This window comes from Thamnophis elegans, chromosome 7, assembly GCF_009769535.1.
Source record: "Thamnophis elegans isolate rThaEle1 chromosome 7, rThaEle1.pri, whole genome shotgun sequence".
Classification (NCBI taxonomy): domain Eukaryota; kingdom Metazoa; phylum Chordata; class Lepidosauria; order Squamata; family Colubridae; genus Thamnophis; species Thamnophis elegans.
In genome coordinates this window covers 19,348,897-19,368,304 of record NC_045547.1, presented here as the reverse complement: position 1 = coordinate 19,368,304, position 19,408 = coordinate 19,348,897, and the positions used below count along the sequence as shown (strand labels likewise).

Genomic DNA, 19,408 nt, shown 5'->3' with positions numbered 1-19,408 from the left:
ATTGGAAGGAAGCCAACGGATTAGAGAAAAGACTTAGTGCCAGACAAGATGGTTTACACACACAGTGTCTCATGGAGACTTAGGTAAGAATCCAAAAGCATGCTGCGAATCAGCTCGTATAATCCCCTTGCTAAAATTTAGATAATTATTTCAGCTCCTTGTTGAAAAATTAAGGGCAAGGCAACATGGCAAAGAATATGGAGGAAAAAAATCTATTTAGCCTGGCCTGGTTATATCTAACGCGGTAAAAGAATTAATGCAGACCAGGGGTGGGTTCAGGCAGGCACTACTGCCAGTTCGCTCATTTGCATGCTTCGTGCACGCGTGCCTGATGCACGCTGCGCTGCATGCACAGTGCAATTAAAATTGTTCTGAGCATGTGCAGAACTGAAAAACAAAATGGCAGTGCTGATGGTGCCCCCCCCCCCAGGAACCGGTTCAGGAACATGGCAGGCCTGGATCGCTGCCGGTTCCAGTGACCCAGGCCGCCAAACCACTACTGGTTCGGCCAGCCGCCAAACCGATAGGAACCCACCACTGATGCAGACCGCATGAAAGGCTGCAGCTCGATCCTGAGAAGGGGAAGTTACTTGGGGAAGAGCATAGAGCAGGGATGTCAAACTGGCGGGATGCATCACGTGCAGGCAACACCCGCCTCAGCTCCACAAAGCGAAAAAACATCGCAATACATCATATGATGGGGCGAGTTTGACACCCGTGCTCTAGAGCAGTGTTTCTCAACCTTGGCAGTTTGAAGATGTGTGGACTTCAACTCCCAGAATTCCCTCAGCCAGCTATGAATTCTGAAAGTTGAAGTCCACACATCTTCAAACTGCCAAGATTGAGAAACACTGCCCTAGAGAAAGTAGGCTCACACAGTTACCTGGCTAGTATCATAAATCACTCATGCCTTTGGTCAGTTAACTTGGGTCCAGAAGAACCTCAGAAAAGGGACAGGTGTCTTCTTTTTGAGGAAACAGTAAATACAGATTTTGGTAGCCTACTGCCCTTTCCTGTCATGTGTAGCTGGAGAGTTAACAAGCTCATCATGAAACTTTTGGAAGGCTGTAGAACTCACTTTTTAACAAATGGATAACACACCTTTGAAGAATTTAGTTGAAATCCTGAAAAGATGAAACTAGTCAGAGATTCCTTCAAAATGAGGAACTACAGCTCTCTAATATTGAAACCTGACAACCCATGTTAGCATAACCAATGGGTGGTAAGTAGCACCTTGAAGCGCACTCGGAGATCAACAGGTAGCCAGCGCAGCTCGCGGAGGATAGGTGTTATGTGGGCGAACCGCGGTGCGCCCACAATCACTCGCGCAGCCGTATTCTGGACTAGCTGAAGTCGCCGGATGCTCTTCAAGGGCAGCCCCATGTAGAGCACGTTGCAGTATTCCAGCCTAGAGGTCACAAGGGCCCGAGTGACCGTTGTGAGAGCCTCCCGGTTCAGGTAGGGTCACAACTGGCGCACCAGGCGAACCTGGGCAAATGCCCCCCTGGTCACAGCTGACAGGTGGTGGTCAAAGGTCAGCTGTGGGTCCAGGAGGACTCCCAAGTTGCGAACCCTGTCTGAGGGGTGTAAAATTTGGCCCCCCAGCCTGAGTGATGGAACACTAGCCAAATTATTGGGAGGGAAACACAACAGCCACTCGGTCTTGTCCGGGTTGAGTACCAGTTTGTTAGCTCTCATCCAGTCCCTAACGGCCTCGAGGCCCTGGTTCATCACTCTCACCGCTTCATTGAGTTGGCACGGTGCGGACAGATACAGCTGAGTATCGTCCGCGTATTGGTGGTATCTTATCCCGTGCCTCCGAATGATCTCGCCCAGCGGTTTCATGTAGATGTTAAATAGTAGGGGGGATAATCTAATCTAATCTAATCCATCCTATGACATTTAGTTATTACAAAGCAAGTTCTGCAACCTGCCAAAAGCTCCATGAGCACTTGATTTTTCAGCCACTGAAGACAGGTACCAATGGGGCACCAAAATCTTTATTTGCTGGTTCCAGTAGTTTGCAGGTATACATTCTAAATCTCAGCCACATTGCAATTAAATCTGGTTGTACAACCCAACATTGAAAGTCTCCAGTGCATTGCAACCTAATGATAATTTTTAATATCACTGCAGGGGAATACAACTGTGCTGTAAATGCAACTCCACTGTTTTTCCTTGAGGAAGACATTTCGCTTCTCATTCAAGAATCTTCATCAGTTCTGACAGGATGTGAGGAGGCAAAACCAATCAGGCTTCTTGGATGAGAAGCAAAATGTCTTCCTTAAGGAAAAAAAAAACAGTCCAGTTGCCTTTTGAAAAAGCACCTTTGAGACAACTACCCTGTTTCCCTGAAAATAAGACCTCCCCAGATAATAAGCCCAGTCACACTTTTGAGTGCATGTGCTAAAATTAAACCCTCCCCTGAAAATAAGCCCTCCCTGAAAATATTGCAACACAGCAGCAGCCATGACCAGGCTCGCTGCCTCCTACGCCTCAAAAATAATAATACCTCCCCAAAAATAAGGCCAAGCGCTTATTTTGGGGGTCAAAAGAAAATAAGACTGTCTTATTTTCGGGAAAACACGGTATGACCTGGATGACTGAAAATCTCCAGAGGTACAATTGCATTTACTTTCATTTAATAGTACTTTTCATACTGTTTATATATTTGGGGGGGGAGGGGGATGAGAACTTCCAATCACATTTTGGACCATAACTCAAAAATATTGCTTGTCTTTACAGGAAATATTTTAAATAGTAGAACTCAGACCTTGTGAAATGATCTGCAGAATTGCTGCAACCAATGCTCAGATAGGCTCTTTTCCTATACTCTTTTCCTTCCTTTTCCTTCTCCACATGGTATTTTTAGTGTCGCTGAATGCAAAACCTCACAACATCTTCTTGTGTTCTCTGGTATTTTTGGAATGTTTCCATTCCAGCAGTTCCAAATCCTCTCTTCCGCAGGGATGCAAATTACTAGTAAGTTTTAAAAAAAAGACAGATTATCTCGGTAGTATACCATTATGCGTAAGAATCCCCCTAGAGATATTTGTCACGATTCACTTGATAAATTGCTGTTTTACGTCATGTTAAACACAGGGATGGTCCACGAAATTAAAAAGTGAGGACACAGTTCAAGTGTGTTCAAAACCATCCAAGTTCACGCATCATACTAAGCTGCAAGTCTTCTTTTCCCCAAGCTGAAGACCTCACATTTCTCCTGTTTGTCCCCATAGGGTGTGTCTTCCAGGATCTCTTTGGACAAAAAGCCAAGATATCCATAAAAATATTAATATTATTAATATTAATAATCTATAATCCAGCCACTTGCAATGCACTGAGTACATAATAGTTAAACAGTTTTTTTTTTATTTTTTTATTGAAGGTTATAAAAAAAGGCAAGATTTACAAAGTACAAAAAAAAGAAATAGAACTCATTACATATTTACAGCGCAAATGGCAAAAATTCATAAATGTGTATACATAGTTCATCTCACTTTGCCTAGTATAAAACTAGGTTATGCAACATATGTGAATCAGGGCTTAGTATTTCACTCTGTGTTTCAGGGAGTGACAGTAATAAACCCCTTTTCTAACGATCACATTGCAAAGAATTAGATAATTAATTACATATCCCATATTACATATTTTACATATAAACAAAACCACCAGCTTCATCACAAAGTCTCAAAAATGATTCAAAGGCATATGTGTGTTCATAGTCAATCATTGTCTGGATTCATACATTATATCAGGCAGTGGTGAAATTCAATTTTTTTTTACTACCAGTTCTTGGGTGTGGTTTAGTGGGCGTGGTATGGCTTGGTGGGCATGGCTTGGTGGGTGTGGCAGGGGAAGGATACTGCAAAATCTCCATTCTCTCCCCACTCCAGGGGAAGGATACTGCAAAATCTCCATTCTCTTCCCACTCCAGGGGAAGGATACTGCAAAATCTCCATTCCCTCCCCACTTCAGGGGAAGGATGCTGCAAAATCTCCATTCCCACCCTACTCTGGGGCCAGCCAGAGGTGGCATTTGCCGGTTGTCCGGACTACTCAAAATTTCTGCTACCAGTTCTCCAGAACCTGTCAGAACCTGCTGGATTTCACCCCTGATATCAGGCCATAACATATTATTTCTTACGTTTAGTCAGGCTTTTCCGTCTCCTAGATTTCCCTCAGATGGATGAACTTCATTGTCAAGAATTCTCAACAATTTTGTGTCTCTGGCACTCTGAACGCTGAAGCCCACCCATCTGAATGACAACCCAGGTTGAGGAAGACAAGTATCCATGGTGCCTTTCAAATCATGATTTAATGGTAAAATTAGCCCAGGCAACTGAGACTTGTTCAAAAATATAATGAAACCATGGGTTAAATGCACAGGTGGTATTCAGTAGGTTCTGACTAGTTCTGGAGAACCAGTAGCAGAAATTTTGAGTAGTTCAGAGAACAGGTAAATACCACCTCTGACAGGCCGCACCCCCATCTATTCTCTCCCTCCCAAGTCCCAGTTGATCGGGAGGGAATTGAGATTTTACAGTATCCTTCTCCTGCCATGCCCACCAAGCCATGCCCACCAAGCCATGCCCACAGAACCAGTAGTAAAAAAATTTGAATCCCACCACTGGTTAAATGGCATTAATTCAGAGGACAGGGTGGGTCCTAGCCATGTTTGAAATATAATTTAAAGTGATTTGTTAATTAAACCACTGAATGAAGCTGTTAGTACAAGGAAGACAAAGAAGACAACTGATAATTCACAGTGCAACTTGGAAAGCCTACATTCAGAGCAAGTATGAAATTTAAAAGAAGTAGTAGGAGCAAACAATAAGGCAGAGGAGTATTACATCCATGTCCTGCTCAGCGGTATCTGACTAGGATACCTGTGCTGTATTTTGCTGTATTTTACTGCCTCCTAGACCTTGGTCCACACATCACATTCAGCTGTGGTTTTCTTAACCATGTTGTTCAATAAGCCAGGATTCATACTTAAATCACCCAAAGATCATACCTGTGATTATGAAAATGTGTATTCTTTCCTTTGGAGATATTGAAAACTTCATACATTTAGCCAAAGCTGTCACAAATGCAACCTGGAGGCTTTGCTCTAAGAGTGTTCTTATAATTTCACACAGCTGTTCAATCAGTTCATAAGAATGGAATGGAATGGAATGGAATGGAATGGAATAGAATGGAATAGAATAGAATAGAATAGAATAGAATAGAATAGAATAGAATAGAATTCTTTATTGCTTGGACACTCAAGGAATTTGTCTTTGGTGCAGATGCTCTCAATGTACATAAAAAGACAAGATACACTCATCAAGAATCATAAGGTCCAACACTTAATGATAGTCATAGGGTACAAATAAGAAATCAAATCATACTAAGAAACAATCAATATAAATCATAAAGATACAAGAAGAATCAGCTTGTGAATTATCCATGTTGTGAATTATCTATGTTCATCTAGTCTTCTCTAACAATGTCTCTGAGATATGTGAATTTCAGTTCCTATCATCCCATCCAGGACAGTTGTTTTTTTTAAAAAAAAAGGACTGTCTTTTGAGAGCAATAGCTATATATAACTGTTTTTATCCAGCCTGAATGTCCTTAAAAGTCCTACCAAGTCAAGGTTGTTGCATGATGCTCTTCAGAGATTTTGGAGTAAAGTACAGTTAATTAAAAGGGACTCTGGAGATTATATTCCAAGATATTTAATGACATTTCAGATAGTTTAGTTTTGTAGTATATATTTTTATTGAACAGTTTCAGTATTACGGCAGGGGAAAGAGGGAAACAGTGAGTTCTATCTATATATCTCTATATCTATATCTGTCGGTCGAGGGAAAGAGAGAGATGATAGAGATAGATAGAGATAGAGATAAAAGCTGACTAGCACCAATGATGTTATCCAGTTTGGGTAATGAAACATCTGCAAGAAAACAAGAAAACTCAGAGAGCACCAAGCCCCCCCCCCATGTGAGCCTAAGCTTTATTTTTTTAAAAAAGCTTTTAAATCAGCTCTGATTAAATCTCAGTCAAATGCAGAGATATTTGAGTCCCAACGAGTAGCTGAATCTCCACCCATAGATTTAGCTACATCATTTAAACCGACAAACTATCCCAAACTGTTGACTCTCTTTCAAAATAGAAATGTGTAATAAATACAAGGGAAAGAATGACAATGTTGTCAAACCATGGACTTTAGCCTTCACTGGGCAGTAGAGGCAGCAAGGAAGAAAAACATCTGTTGAATATGTTCCTTGCCTGCAGCTCCTCCTGAAGCAACCTTTGCTTTCCCAACCTTGAATCCCAGAGGGATCCTGATCTCCAAATCTCACCGCAGTATCTCTGAAAAACACACGTTGGGGAGAGTTGGGGGCTTCATATCTCTCTCTCTCTCCCTCCCTCTCTCCCTCCCTCCTTCTCTCTTTCACCCTCTATTTCCCTCTCTCTTTCTTTCCCCCTTTCCCTCTCTCTCTCTTTCCCTCTCTCTCGCTTTCCCCCTCTCCCTCTTTCTCTTCCCCCTCTCTTCCCCCCTCTCTTTTTCTCTCTCTTTTTCTTTCTCTCTTCCTCCCTCTCTCTTCTCACTCTCTCTTTCTCCCTCTCTCTCTTTCCCCTTTCTCTCCCACTCTCTATTTCTCCCACTCTCTCTTCACCCCCCTCTCTTTTTCCCTCTCTTTCCCACACTCTTTTCCCCTCTCTCTTCCCCTCACTTCCCCCTCTCTCTTTCTCCCTCTCTCTTTCTCTCTTCCCTCTCTCCCTCTCTCTCTTTCCTTCTCTCTCTTTCTCCCTCCTTCCCTCTCTCTCTCTTTCTGTCTCTGTCTCTCTCTGTGTGTCTGTCTCTTTCTCTCAGTCTCTCTCTCTCTCTCTTCCACCCACGCAGGCACTGATATAAGGTGCTGCCTTTCTGCCAGCCCACCGCAATTCCCCACTGCCCGTGTCCACCACGGCGCCACGAGTTGCATCTCCAGATTTTCCAGAGCCGGGTCGTCTCGAGAGGCTAAGCTGGACCTCCCGCTCGCGTCTCCACACCGCCATGGGGTTCCTCTCCCCTCGGCCTTGCCTGGCTCCTCCTCCCTCCCCGGTTCCCCATGTCCCCAAGCGCCAGCGGATCCCGTTCGACGGGCTTCCCAGGACCGGGCGCCGCGCTCATCACCTGTACCCCTCCCAAGCACCCGCGCTCTGCTGCCATTGGACCAACTGCCTACCGATGCCCTCAAGGCACAAAAGGCGTTGCTAAGTGCCGGGAGGTGGTGTTTTTTTTAAAGCCTTTTCCATCCCAGTTAGGCGTCCTTGTTCTTCGCAGAGAAATCTCGACTCACTTTGCAACGTGCGGATCGGACTGTTCTTTTCTCTGCTGCTGCTAAGCACATCTCTCTCTCTCTCTCTCTGCTCCTCATCCCCCCTCCTCCTCTTCCTCCTCCTCCTCCTCCTCCTCCCGCTCCTTTCGCACTGATGACTTGAAAGCTTGGAACTCTCCGGGTTTCACGGGGTGGGGAGGTGAGATGCCTCTTCCCAGTCCTGCCGCGGGTGACCATCCAAGAGCCAGAAGGTGGAGGAGGGCAAGCCGTCCTTTGCCCGTCGGGAGAACCATGGCTCAGATGGAGAGGAGGAAAGAGAAGGCTTAAAAAAGAAAAAGAGAGAGAGAGAGTGGAAGAGCGCTCAAAAAGATGAGTTTCCCCAAGGAAGACGGGGTGAGCGGCTTATGCCACAAAGCTCTGCAGATCATCTCCGAGCTGTGCCTGGGAGGCCAAGTGGAACTGGAGAAATGCTCGGGCATTTTTCCTCTGGAGACCTCCAACCAAGGTATAAGCGGCACAGGTAGAGTAGCAGCTCGCACGCTCGTTCGTCCCGGCTTCTTCTTCTCCTCCTTCCCGTTGCTCGCGCCTCCTCTCGTCCGCCTTCTGGGCGAGCGCTGCGCGGTTTGCTGACAAAAGGCAGGAGGACTCGCAGAGAGGCGTGGGGGAAGAGAGAGAGGGAGAGAGAGCCAGGTTTCCTCAACTAATGGCATCGGGGTTGTGTGGGCGTTGGGAAAGTTGAAGGTTTTCCCTCTTCCCTTCCTATTCTGCTCCCGGGAGAGGAAAAGGCAAAGGACGAAGCGCCTCCAACGTTTGGGCTCGCGCTTTTCTGGATTTGGATCGCGGACGGAGACCGGGAAACCCTGGATTCAGCCCGAAGCCTGTGGGCCGGCCAGAGGTCTTCACTTCCCAAGTCACCCGAGAGTCGGGGGAAAGATGCGATCGACATAGAATAGAATGGGATGGGATGGGATGGGATGGAATAGGAATAGGAATAGGAATAGGAATAGGAATAGGAATAGGAATAGGAATAGGAATAGGAATAGAATGAGATGGGATGGAATAGGAATAGGAATAGGAATAGGAATAGGAATAGGATGAAATGGGTTGGGATGGAATAGAATAGAATAGAATAAGAGTTGGAAAGGACCTTAGAGATCTTCTAGTTCAACCCCCTGCTTAGGCAGGGAACTTACACCACTTAGAATCTCTAAAGGTGGTGGGGAGAAACAAGGGGGAAAGACTTGGTGACGTTCAGGGGCTGCGGATGTTATGCTTCTTTAAATCTTTGACTGGTTAGTCCATTTCTAGTGTCTTTGGCCATCTTGGAAGCACACTTTATGACTGTTTAGGGTTGCTTTGGGCCAATTCTAAAAATAAACCTTGGCTTGTCTTTCTCCGAGGTGGTAACAATTGCTCATCCACCAGACAACAAGCCTTGAACAAGGTAGAAACATAGGTGAAACCTGTATCTTCTACCTCACATTTTCTTGGTCCACAGCTCTGCCTCTTGCTAACCAGCTCTGAAAGGAATTGCTGTTGTGTGGGATTGTGTGTTTACAGACTGACACATTTTTGTGGTACTCTTTCCCCCTTGGTTTCAAATAATTGAGGATCAAAGTGGGGAACGTTATGATTTATTGCAAAAGAAGAGAGACGTTTTAATTGAAACTTCTGTTGTCACATTTGTTGTTGTTGTTGTTGTCGTCATCATCATCATCATCTGTGTGGGAACATCCCAACTAGGTTAGAAAGACTTAAATATGTAGGAATGGGAATGTTGCTATGTATTTAGTCTCCCTGCCCCTTTGCTCCTGAGATCCTCCAAACAGGGCTGCTGAAAGTTAGGTACAAGGCAACAGGTGGCAGAAATCAGTAGGAATGCTTCAGACGTGTTATTGGAAGAAAAATGTCCTATGGGATAGGGAGAAAGAGACAGAGACAGAGAGACAGAGAGAGAGAGAGAGAGAGAGAGAGAGAGAGAGAGAGAGAGAGACCATTGGTCTGTGCAGATAGGATTTGTGTGTCCTTGCCTTCCTCTCAAAAGAGGGAGGGGTATTTCCTTTTGTTTTCCATTGTATCTCATAAGGTCAGAATAATAGCACTGATTAATCAGGCAGCAATCTATCTTGTCCAGTATTTTGCTTCCAGCAGTAGCCAGCCAGATGCCTCCCCAATCTAGAGCAGGGAGGGCATAGATCAGAGGTAGGACACATGCTTTGCACGTAGAATATTCCAGTTCTGGTAGCTTGCGTTTTTAAAAAGCTAGGAAAAGGTCCGTCTCTGTTTGTTGCTAATTAGAATGCATAAAAGTGAGCTATATGTAGTTTTGGGGTAGGAGGGGAGCATATGAGCTGAATTTGGAGCCAGATAAGACAGAGATGTTATAGTTAAAGAGTCAACTGCTCTAGGTGGATTTCCAGTTGTAGATAAATGTCTATGGAAATTCTCAGTCATCCCAGGTCATGGTTGTCCCAAAGGTGCTTTTTTTCAAGAAGCAACTGGACATTCTGGTTTTTCTTTAAGACATTTCGTTTCTCATCCAAGAAGTTTCTTCAGTTCTTCAGAGTTGAAGACGTTTTGCTTCTCATCCAAGAAGCGAAATATCTTCAAAGAAAAAAACAGAAAGTCTAATGGGGAAAAAAAACCCACCTTTGGAACAATTGTAGATAAGTTTGTATTTCCTCTGTAAGTTACCATGTGCCTTATGGAGTTCTTAGGAACTCTATACATGCATTATCCGGGATCAAAATTGTGTCCAAAAGTACTGCTTACATGTATTTGAAAGTGAGTGGAACTCTCTTCAGATTTGCTAATTCAGTGTGGCAACAGAAGATGCAACATTCCCCAGATTAGAGATTTAACTTCATAACTCTTCCCAGTTTCAAATAGTCACACCTTCCACTGAATACTCATAAAAGGCTCCGGTGGTCTCTTTTCTGAATGAACTGGGGAAGATCAGAGCACTTTGGTCATTTTAAACTCTACCAATGATGCAGACTTGCCTTAAATTTCTTTTGCTATTTCTTTTTTCTAGAGCAGTGCTTCTGAACCTTGGGCATTCTGAGATGTATGGATTTCAATTCCCAGAAGTGCTAGCTGGGGAATTTTGGAAATTGAAGCCCACACATCTTAGAATTACCAAGTTTGAAGCACACTGCTTTAGACAAATCAATACTTTTTTCATGGCATAATTCTTGGAAGTGGTTTGCTATTGCCTTCTTCCTAAGGTTCTCACAGAGTCACTCAGTGTGCCTAAGGCAAGACTAAAACTCACAATCTCTCAGTTTCTAGCATAGTGCCTTAAAACTCTACAGCAAACAGGCTCTCAATAAAAGAAGTCTAAAATATTGATACCCCTTTATGTTGAGCTGTCATGAATGAAGTGCAAAGAGCAACTGACTAAGGTCTGGGACAGTGTCTCCCAACCTTGGCAACTCTAAGATGTCTGGACTTCAATTCTCAGAATTCCCTAGCCAGCATCGAAGTTCACACTTCTTAGAGTTGCTAATGTTGAGAAATACAGGCCTAGGATAACATTAGCTGTTGTTCCTGCTGTATTGGTTGCCAGTTTGTTTCCAAGCCCAATTTAGAATTTAGATTTGCTCATTAAAACTGTTAAAATTGAGTTCTAATGTTTATTTATTTACTCTCAATAAATCAGGTCTTTGTTATGTGTCTGTTGATTGAAAAACAGTCCATTTTGTGGGTATGGGGGAAAGGCTGTTTTGATGGTGACTTTATGACTCATTCATATCATTCAGTTGGGTACTATTCAATCCACGGTTTTATGCAGGAGTAATGTACGTATTTGAACATGGGTGGTAATTCACTGATGGATTCTTCAAGGAAAATGTCTGTTAAAACTTTCCCATCCTTAATGATATAATAACCACTTCCAAAATTCATATTATAACCCAAGTTCTGTTAGACTTCACTAATCATTAGTTAATTCATAATTTATCATAACTCATTAGACAAGGATCTTAGGGAGGTGTGGAAAGCACTATGAAGTGGTATGTAAGTCTAAGTGCTATTGCTATCTGATGAAGCCAATTTCTTTTTTAAAAAATAGGCCACAATCCTCCAGACATTCATCTTTGGTAATGTCCTCAGGAATGTTCAAACTGAAAAATATCAATAACAGTCCAGTATGAATGAATCAATCTTAACTGGAATTTCAAGATTCAAAGAATTTGTAATTCCAACATCTTCAAGATTTAAAAAAATCCATTCCTAGGCTATAACAGGGAAGCATCAAAACCAGTGGTGGGATTCAAATAATTTAACAACAGGTTCTCTGCCCTAATGGTTTCTTCCAACAACCAGTTCATCAAACTGCTCAGAAAGTCAACAACCGGTTCTCCCGAAGTGGTGCGAACTAACTGGATCTCACTACTGAAATTCAAACCATATGTATATGCTCAATTTTGCATGAAGGTGAAAAGCAGCAGAAATGATAGCTCCCTTAGAAATTGTTAGCCTGACTTTGGTTTAGGTGAATAGTTTTAACAGCTTCACCACAATGATTTTTAAAACATCCATCCCTGCTCATTCTTTTAATGCAGAGATAGCAGAAATGCAAAAAAAGATTTGGATAGCAATATGCAAATTGTCCAAAGATAAGTTATCTAAAGTTGTATTAAGCCAATGCAAAGTTGTACTAAGCCAGTACAAAAGAAAAAAAAAAGAGCCAGTTTGATCAAGTGGTTAAAGAACAGGCTAGAAATCAGGAGATTTGAGTTCAAGTCCCACCTTTGCCATGAAAGCCAGCTGGGTGACTTTGGGCCAGTTACTCTCAACCCATTCTACTTTGCAGAGTTGTTGTTATGGGGAAAATAGGAGGAAGAAGGAGTGTGGTGTGTGTTTGCCCCCTTGATTTATTTGTAAAAATAATGTCAGAGAGTCTATCACACCCTCAACTTTCCCCTCCATGCATGAAAGTTGTGCCGTATTGTATCTGTAACCTTCCCAGAAGGGCTGCAGAATCCTCACCCAGCTTCAAAAACTACAGAGCAATTTGAAACCACATGATTCAATTTGCAGATTCCTGCCTTGATTTACTCTGTTTCGGTCAGGTAGCTAGATCAAACTTCAGTTGCTTGTATGAAAGTCTAATGTGATCCAGGTAGAAACCATTTTTACTTGAGGTATCCAGCTGCTGAACTACTGATTTTGACAACAACTTCCTGTCAAGCTTCTGACAGCATAACTTTGGGGGCTGTCATTGTACAGAGTCAGAAATAAAGGTTACTTTCCCTCCCAATCATTATTCCCACCTCATTTCTGTAAAAGCTTATACTATATCCCGATCATTATTACCACAGGATAACCTACAAGTAGGCCATCTTTCAGCATTCAGGACAAAGTCCAGGCAATTTTCGGTCACATTTGAGGTAACATTTGAAACACACTCATGATTGTTACTGTGGACTTAAACATATTAATTGCTCCCCACAATTTAGGGACTATTTTGACATGAATGAGAATGTTTACTTTAAGTATTAGAGTCCTCCCCCTTGGCCCTGAAATTCTGATAAGTGATTTGGCAAATGGACATTGACCAAAATCATCTAGCTGTAGTCCACACTGTATTCACAAAGCTTCAAGAGAAATAACGTACAGCCCTTCATCACTGCACCTTGGAAAAGCCTAACAAAACGTATTCAAAACTTATTATTGTAGCAGCTACAATGGCAGATTGGGAATAAGAAAACAAGAGGATTAAGTTGGCTTTCCACTATGGAGCACTGGGTGACATCGGGACATCAACCCATCTTTCTCCTGAAGTTTTATTCCTCTGGATAAAATGAAAAAGAAAAAGGGAAGCTTCCTGTCTAACTCTCTTGCGCTCCCAAAGAAAAGTTGAAATATAAGCACAGTTATACAAGAAGCATTCAGCTAAAAGCAATCCATATCTCTGCATTTTCTAAAGGTTAATATTCATTTTCTCTTTCCTGGGAAACGGATGGAGGCTAATGCATCTAATATTTGCAATCACTAGCTGTCCAGTTACAGATAGAAGAGTACCACTTAAGTTGTAAAGACGCAAAAACAGTCCAAAGGTAATATGTGAGCAAAATACAAGTATTTTGATAGGTACGGCACAATATTTCCACTCACCATTCTTTCCCATTAGTATATTGTAGTTGCTAAGAAACCAAAGTCTGTTCCAGGTAGTCCTGTTTCAAAATCATGTCTGTCTTCTTTAAATTCATTATATTTGGGGAGGAATCGTAGCTCAGCTTTGATGCAAACATACCTTGTTCTGTTCCTGGCATCTCCAACATTTGTTTGCTTGTTTTGAAGGACTGTTGGGCTAAAACTCTGGAGATTAATTGCAAACCGAAATATACTTTATTACTTTTTCCGGCCCCATATGTGATCTGGCACAACAGCTTTTTTTTCCAGACTCTCCATGATCATTCCTGAGATTGCAAAAAAAAAAATCACAAAACCTCCCACAAAGTCTGACATTTTTAACATTGTTTTATTATCATGCAAGAGACAGACACCACTCGGAGATACGAAGCATTGCCAATTGTTTACACAGTTAATCCTGGAATAGATAGATAACATTTATGATCTGATGCAAACAAAAGGCAGCTTTATTTTGTTATTATGTGGCTTTAATTAAAATGCCACTTTACTTCTGCTTTATTATACCTTTCAGAGTTAGAGGGAAAATGTTTGTGAAGTCCTTTGATAATTCTAAAGCAATACATCAACATTTATTTGTTATTATTCTTATCCTCAACATCCCCAAACAAAGGAATAGGATATATACAGCACATAAAAGAAAGTTAAAGCAATTCTCCTCCCCCAAGTAATTACCTTGTAGTTATAGTTGTACTGTAGCCTAAAGTCCATGTAGGTGGATTGTTGGGAAAACTGCTTCAAAGCATCCCTTGACACACAAACAACCTCAGCATCTTATTTCTCAAAAGACTCAGCACAACCAAGGACCTCTCCATGCATCTGAGTACACCTGCCCTTTCAGAAGGCACTTCCAGCAGGATTACTTCCTAAATAGTAACAGCATCGCCCAAAAGGCATTAAGAGTTGTCAACCTAATCTTACAAAGCTTCTCCTCCGATAATATTGTATTGCTAACTAGGGCGTACAAAACCTTTGCTAGCCCAATTCTCGAATACAGCTAATCTGTCTGGAATCCACACTGTATATCAAACATTAATACAATTGAGCGAGACCAGAGGTATTTCACGAGAAGAGTACTACACTCCTCTGCTTGCAAAAGGAAACCCTACACCACCAGGCTTGAAATACGGTTGGACTTAAGCGTAGGTACACAAAATTAACCGCTACAACGTCCTACCGGTCAATGACTACTTCAGCTTCAATCGCAATAATAAAAGAGCACACAACAGATACAAACTCAATGTAAACTGTTCCAAACTTGATTGCAGAAAATATGACTTCAGGAACAGAGTGGTTTATGCCTGGAATGCACTACCTGACTGTTGTTACATCTTCAAATCCCCATAACATTAACCTTAAACTGTCTACTATTGGCCTCACCCCATTCCTAAGAGGTCTGTAAGGGGTGTGCATAAGCACACCATTGTACCTACTGTCCCTGTCCTACTGTTCCCATTTATTCATACCCATTTCATTCATACTCAGAATGTTTATTTTTATTCCTATTATCTTTTAAACAATTGACAAATCAAATGAATGAATGAATGAATGAATGAATGTCTTCTGCCAATATCAGCGTACAGCTATTCACACATTTATACCCATATATAAAAATGGCTCACACGTCCATGTTTGTTAAACATGTCCAGGAATTGTTTAAATGAGAGTCATCAACCCTAACTGCCAATGTAGGGAAACTGGGCAATATATGGAATAATTGGTTATGTTTTAGATAACTTTCTTTCTAGCTTCTTTGCGGGAGGAACTGGCTTAAAGCAATCTCTCTTGTTCTCATATAGCAAGGTTTGGTGTCAGTCAGCACGCTATGGAACAGATTTGTAAGGAAAAAATGTTTTCATGAATGGGAAGATCTTTTGATCTACAAGAGTTTGATTCTGATTTAGTTTATTCATTTATTTATAGTTTCTCCTGCATTCATTAGGATCTGTTGATGCTTAGGCTTCATGACCTTAGAAGCTTTATAACCACCAAGATGAGAAAAGCCTAATTGTAGTTTCAAGACAAGAGAGATATAAAAGTACTCTGACTGTTAAGGATAGCTTCTGACTAAACTCTATAATTACTCCAATTCAGTATGCATTAATCAGGCACACTGGGAACATACATTGCCCTTTAAGTATTTTGGATGTATAAACCCTAACCACTAGAAATCTGTAGAGATTCTCAGTCATCCAGGTCATGGTTGTCCCAAAGGTGCTTTTTCAGAAGGCAAATGGACTTTTTGTTTTTTTTTCTTTTGAAGACATTTCACTTCTCATCCAAGAAGCTTCTTCAGCTCTGACTGGATGTTAGGGAATGGAAGGATTTATATTCCCTGCAGACAGCTGGTCATTTGCATCCTTTCTGAGGGTCGTTGAAGCACTTGGGGGCTTATCTATGTCCTCAGAGTCACCTGAGTAGTGCTCCTGGTTCCTGTAGTCTGCAAATTTTTCCTCTGGAAATCCATTCCTATTCCCAAACCATTCAAAGGGTGTTCATCCCAAATTGTATAGCTAAAAGCCTGTAGATATTGCCTCCAGTTGCCTCCTGAAAAAGCGCCTTTGGACCTAACCACCACTAGACCAAACTGGCTCTACTTTCCTGGTTAAAAAGTATAATTTGGATGGTGCTGGTTATTTATTCTCTTTGCAATACTGAATGAGAGCCTCCATCGCTTTTCTAAATCCTATAGGAGCCCTAGAAAGAATGACAATGTCCTATACAGAGTTAGCTAAGGCTCACATCCAAAAGCACCAGATAGCATTTCAAACTTGGATGAACATCACCTAAAATAGCTTTATTAACAAGCAACCTAAAATAAAGTAGGTAAATGTTTTCACCCTTACTAGTTTGTCGATTGGATAATCAACTCTTATAAAGGAGAAGGTATTATTACACAGTGTTGTTCTAACCTAGACCTCCCAAGATCATGAAGCAGACTCCTCATCCTGATAAAACTTCTTTTATTTAGGTTAAAGGGAATTCCTCTCCAGCAAAGTCCCGGCCAATAGTCTTTCAAGAGATTTCACAACTACAGACCTTTATCAGGCGTGGAGAGTTGCCAGGCTGATGTCTTCTAAATGCCATGTTGTAGCAGCAATTACTTGGCAAGAAGTCAGGAACAGATCTTTACCCTAATGATTTGAACTAATTGTCTCCTGCAAACTCCCCTCCCCTTATTCCCTAAGGGAGCGGCCATTCACTGTCCACCTGTGCCTTTACTCCCGAGTCGGCCCTTGTTCCTCAGCTGTTCCCTTCTCCTCGCAGCTCTACGTATGCGCACATTGGGAACAGGCTCCAGCTGTTCTTCTGCCCCGCTGATATCCGACTCTGAAGGCAGCTGATAATTGTCGGACGGCCCTGGCCCCATCTCTGCCTCTGACACAGCCCTCATCAGAGCCTTCCCCAGACTCCAGGCCCATGTTCCTCCCCAACCCCCTCACTGTCTGAGTCTGCCACCAGTTCCATTGGCTGCTGGCGGGCCACAACAAGTATGTTAGCATAACTATTATCAGAGCTCATCAAGTTTTGACAGCAGATGTCCATGTGGTAAGGCAATACTCCTTCCTACCAAAGTTGAGTGCATAATATCTCACCCTTAACTTTCCCCTCCCCCCTTTTTTGTTTCCATTACTTTTTAGTAGGCTTTGGCTTGCTTTTATTGTCCTCTGCTGAGCATGAAACATGATTTACTTGTTGTTAGAAAACAGTTTGTGCCATTATTGCATCATCATTCACTTTGGTATCATGTGGAGGGATGAACTGTTGTTTCCTGTTGTGTACCAGATGCTCAGTGCTCCTGACCGTTGTGCTCAGCTAGAAGGAAATGACCCGTAGAACGAAGATACCTTTTCCCTCTATAAAGCAGCACATGAATTATGGCCATCATTTCTTGGGTTAAGCTCTTCATATAACTGTAAAAGAAGCAAGAAAGCAACTGAAGCATCTGGGACAGGTTTTATCACCACTCTACTACAGGAAAACATCGTCTATTGATTCTAGACATTCTCATCACATTACTTAAAAACAAGATTCCATGGCTGCTTCCGTATTGGAATCTTGGAGTCATATAATATGTGTGGGTATATGTGTAATTTTGTATTTATTTATTTATTTATTTTGTCATGTTTGTGTACTGCGCATTGGAGGCGGGTGACCTTTTGAGAGCTGCATGCAATGAAATTTCCTTTTAATGTATGATAATTAGTGTGCATTCAAAGTGACAATAAAGTTATGAGCCGAGGTGGTGCAGTGGTTAGAATGCAGTACTGCAGGCTACTTCTGCTGACTGCCTGCTGACTGCAATTTGGCACTCCGAATCTCACCAGGCCAAAGGTTGACTCAGCCCTCCATCCTTCTGAGGTCAGTAAAATGAGGACCAAGATTGTTGGGGGCAATATACTGACTCTGTAAGCCACTTAGAGAAGGCTGTAAAGCACTATGAAGCAGTATACAAGTCTAAGTGCTATCGCTATTCTATTATCTATCTATCTATCTATCTATCTATCTATCTATCTATCTATCTATCTATCTATCTATCATCTATCTATCTATCTATCTATCTATCTATCCAGAGGTGGATTGCTAATTTTTTACTACTGGTTCAGTAGTACAACTCCTGCGCCCTAGCCCCTGTGCATGTGCGTGTGACACCCCCTCCCCGCACTCCCCTTGCCTCCCATGCATGAGTGCGTGACCTCCAGCTCTCCCCCAATCCCCATGCATGCACATGGGACACGCCCCCGTGCCACATTTTGGGCCTAGTAGGCCTCCCTGCAGCTGGGACCAAAAACCATCCGTGGAGGGGAGGTGCCAATCCCCCCATGCTCCCTCTCTCCCCCCCACATGCATGTGCTACCCCCCCTTCCCTGTGCATGCACGCACATCTCACACATGCCCCCCCCACGCATTCACAGCAGAGACCCGAAAATCAGCTGGCCAGTGGGACACATGTGCGCATGGGGCGATGGCTCATGTGCCTGCAGAGAGGGCTGCCACCTGTGGCACGCGGCCCTGTACCCTTTCAGACAAATGGTTGTCCAATAAACAAACCTACTTTTGAGCAAATTATGACTTGGATTTAAAGTTCCAATGTTCCCCTCCCCCATAGTCATGTGACAAAACTTTAGGTGCCTGATAACACAGCCACAATCTCTGTTTACAGTGCGGCACAGTCACATGACCACATTTTATGACATTTTATGATAGTTGGTGCTTCTAGTTTTGGAGAAAACTGTACTCGCAGCAAAGCTCTGGTTTGTTTAATAACCACAGTGCTTGCTTTATGACCACAGCATTGACTGCCATAAAAAAGGTTGTAAAATCAAGTCAGTCATGTGATCAACCAGTTTTACGACTACCGTGACTTATGACTATGATGGGCAGGCTCCATTACAGTCATAATCTGAGGACTACCTATACTTATAATTCATTACAGGTAATCCTCAGATCACAATGGAGCCCAAAATTGATGGGGCCAAGTGAGAAATGTGTTAAGTACAACTTAACAAATTTTGAAACTTTTCTTGCCCCGTTTGGTAACTAAATCACTGCAGTTGTTAAATTAGTAACACGGTTGTTAAGTGAATCAGGTTTTCCCATTGACTTTGCTTGTGGGGAAGTTTGCAAAAGGGGAATCACCTGACCCCAGGACGAGGCAACCATCATAAATGGGATGGTGGCCATCAAGCCTCTGAATGCCATAAGTGTGGGTCGTAAGTGTGAAAAATGGTCATAAGTCATTTTTTCCAGTGCTGTTGTAACTTCGAACAGTCGCTAAGCGAATTGTTGTAAGTCAAGGACCAACTGCATTAGTTCTGGATGATCATTAGAGGGCAGCAAAGAGAAATTCAAAATTGTGGCTGTCTAATGGGGGATTTTCCAAGCCAACTATGGTAACTCTGCATTCCATCATTTTTGTTATTGAAGAAAATCTCTGAG

The 19,408-nt window shown here is 42.5% G+C and overlaps 1 protein-coding gene across 1 annotated transcript in view; it reads left to right on the top strand.

The window, feature by feature from the left end:
- The first annotated feature begins 7,681 nt into the window (after window positions 1-7,681).
- Window positions 7,682-19,408, top strand: part of SYT10 (synaptotagmin 10) — a 55,882-nt gene continuing 44,155 nt past the window's right edge. The window contains exon 1 of the mRNA XM_032221903.1: window positions 7,682-7,832. Within this exon, the coding sequence (XP_032077794.1) occupies window positions 7,682-7,832 (151 nt within the window). The remainder of the gene's footprint in view (window positions 7,833-19,408) is intronic.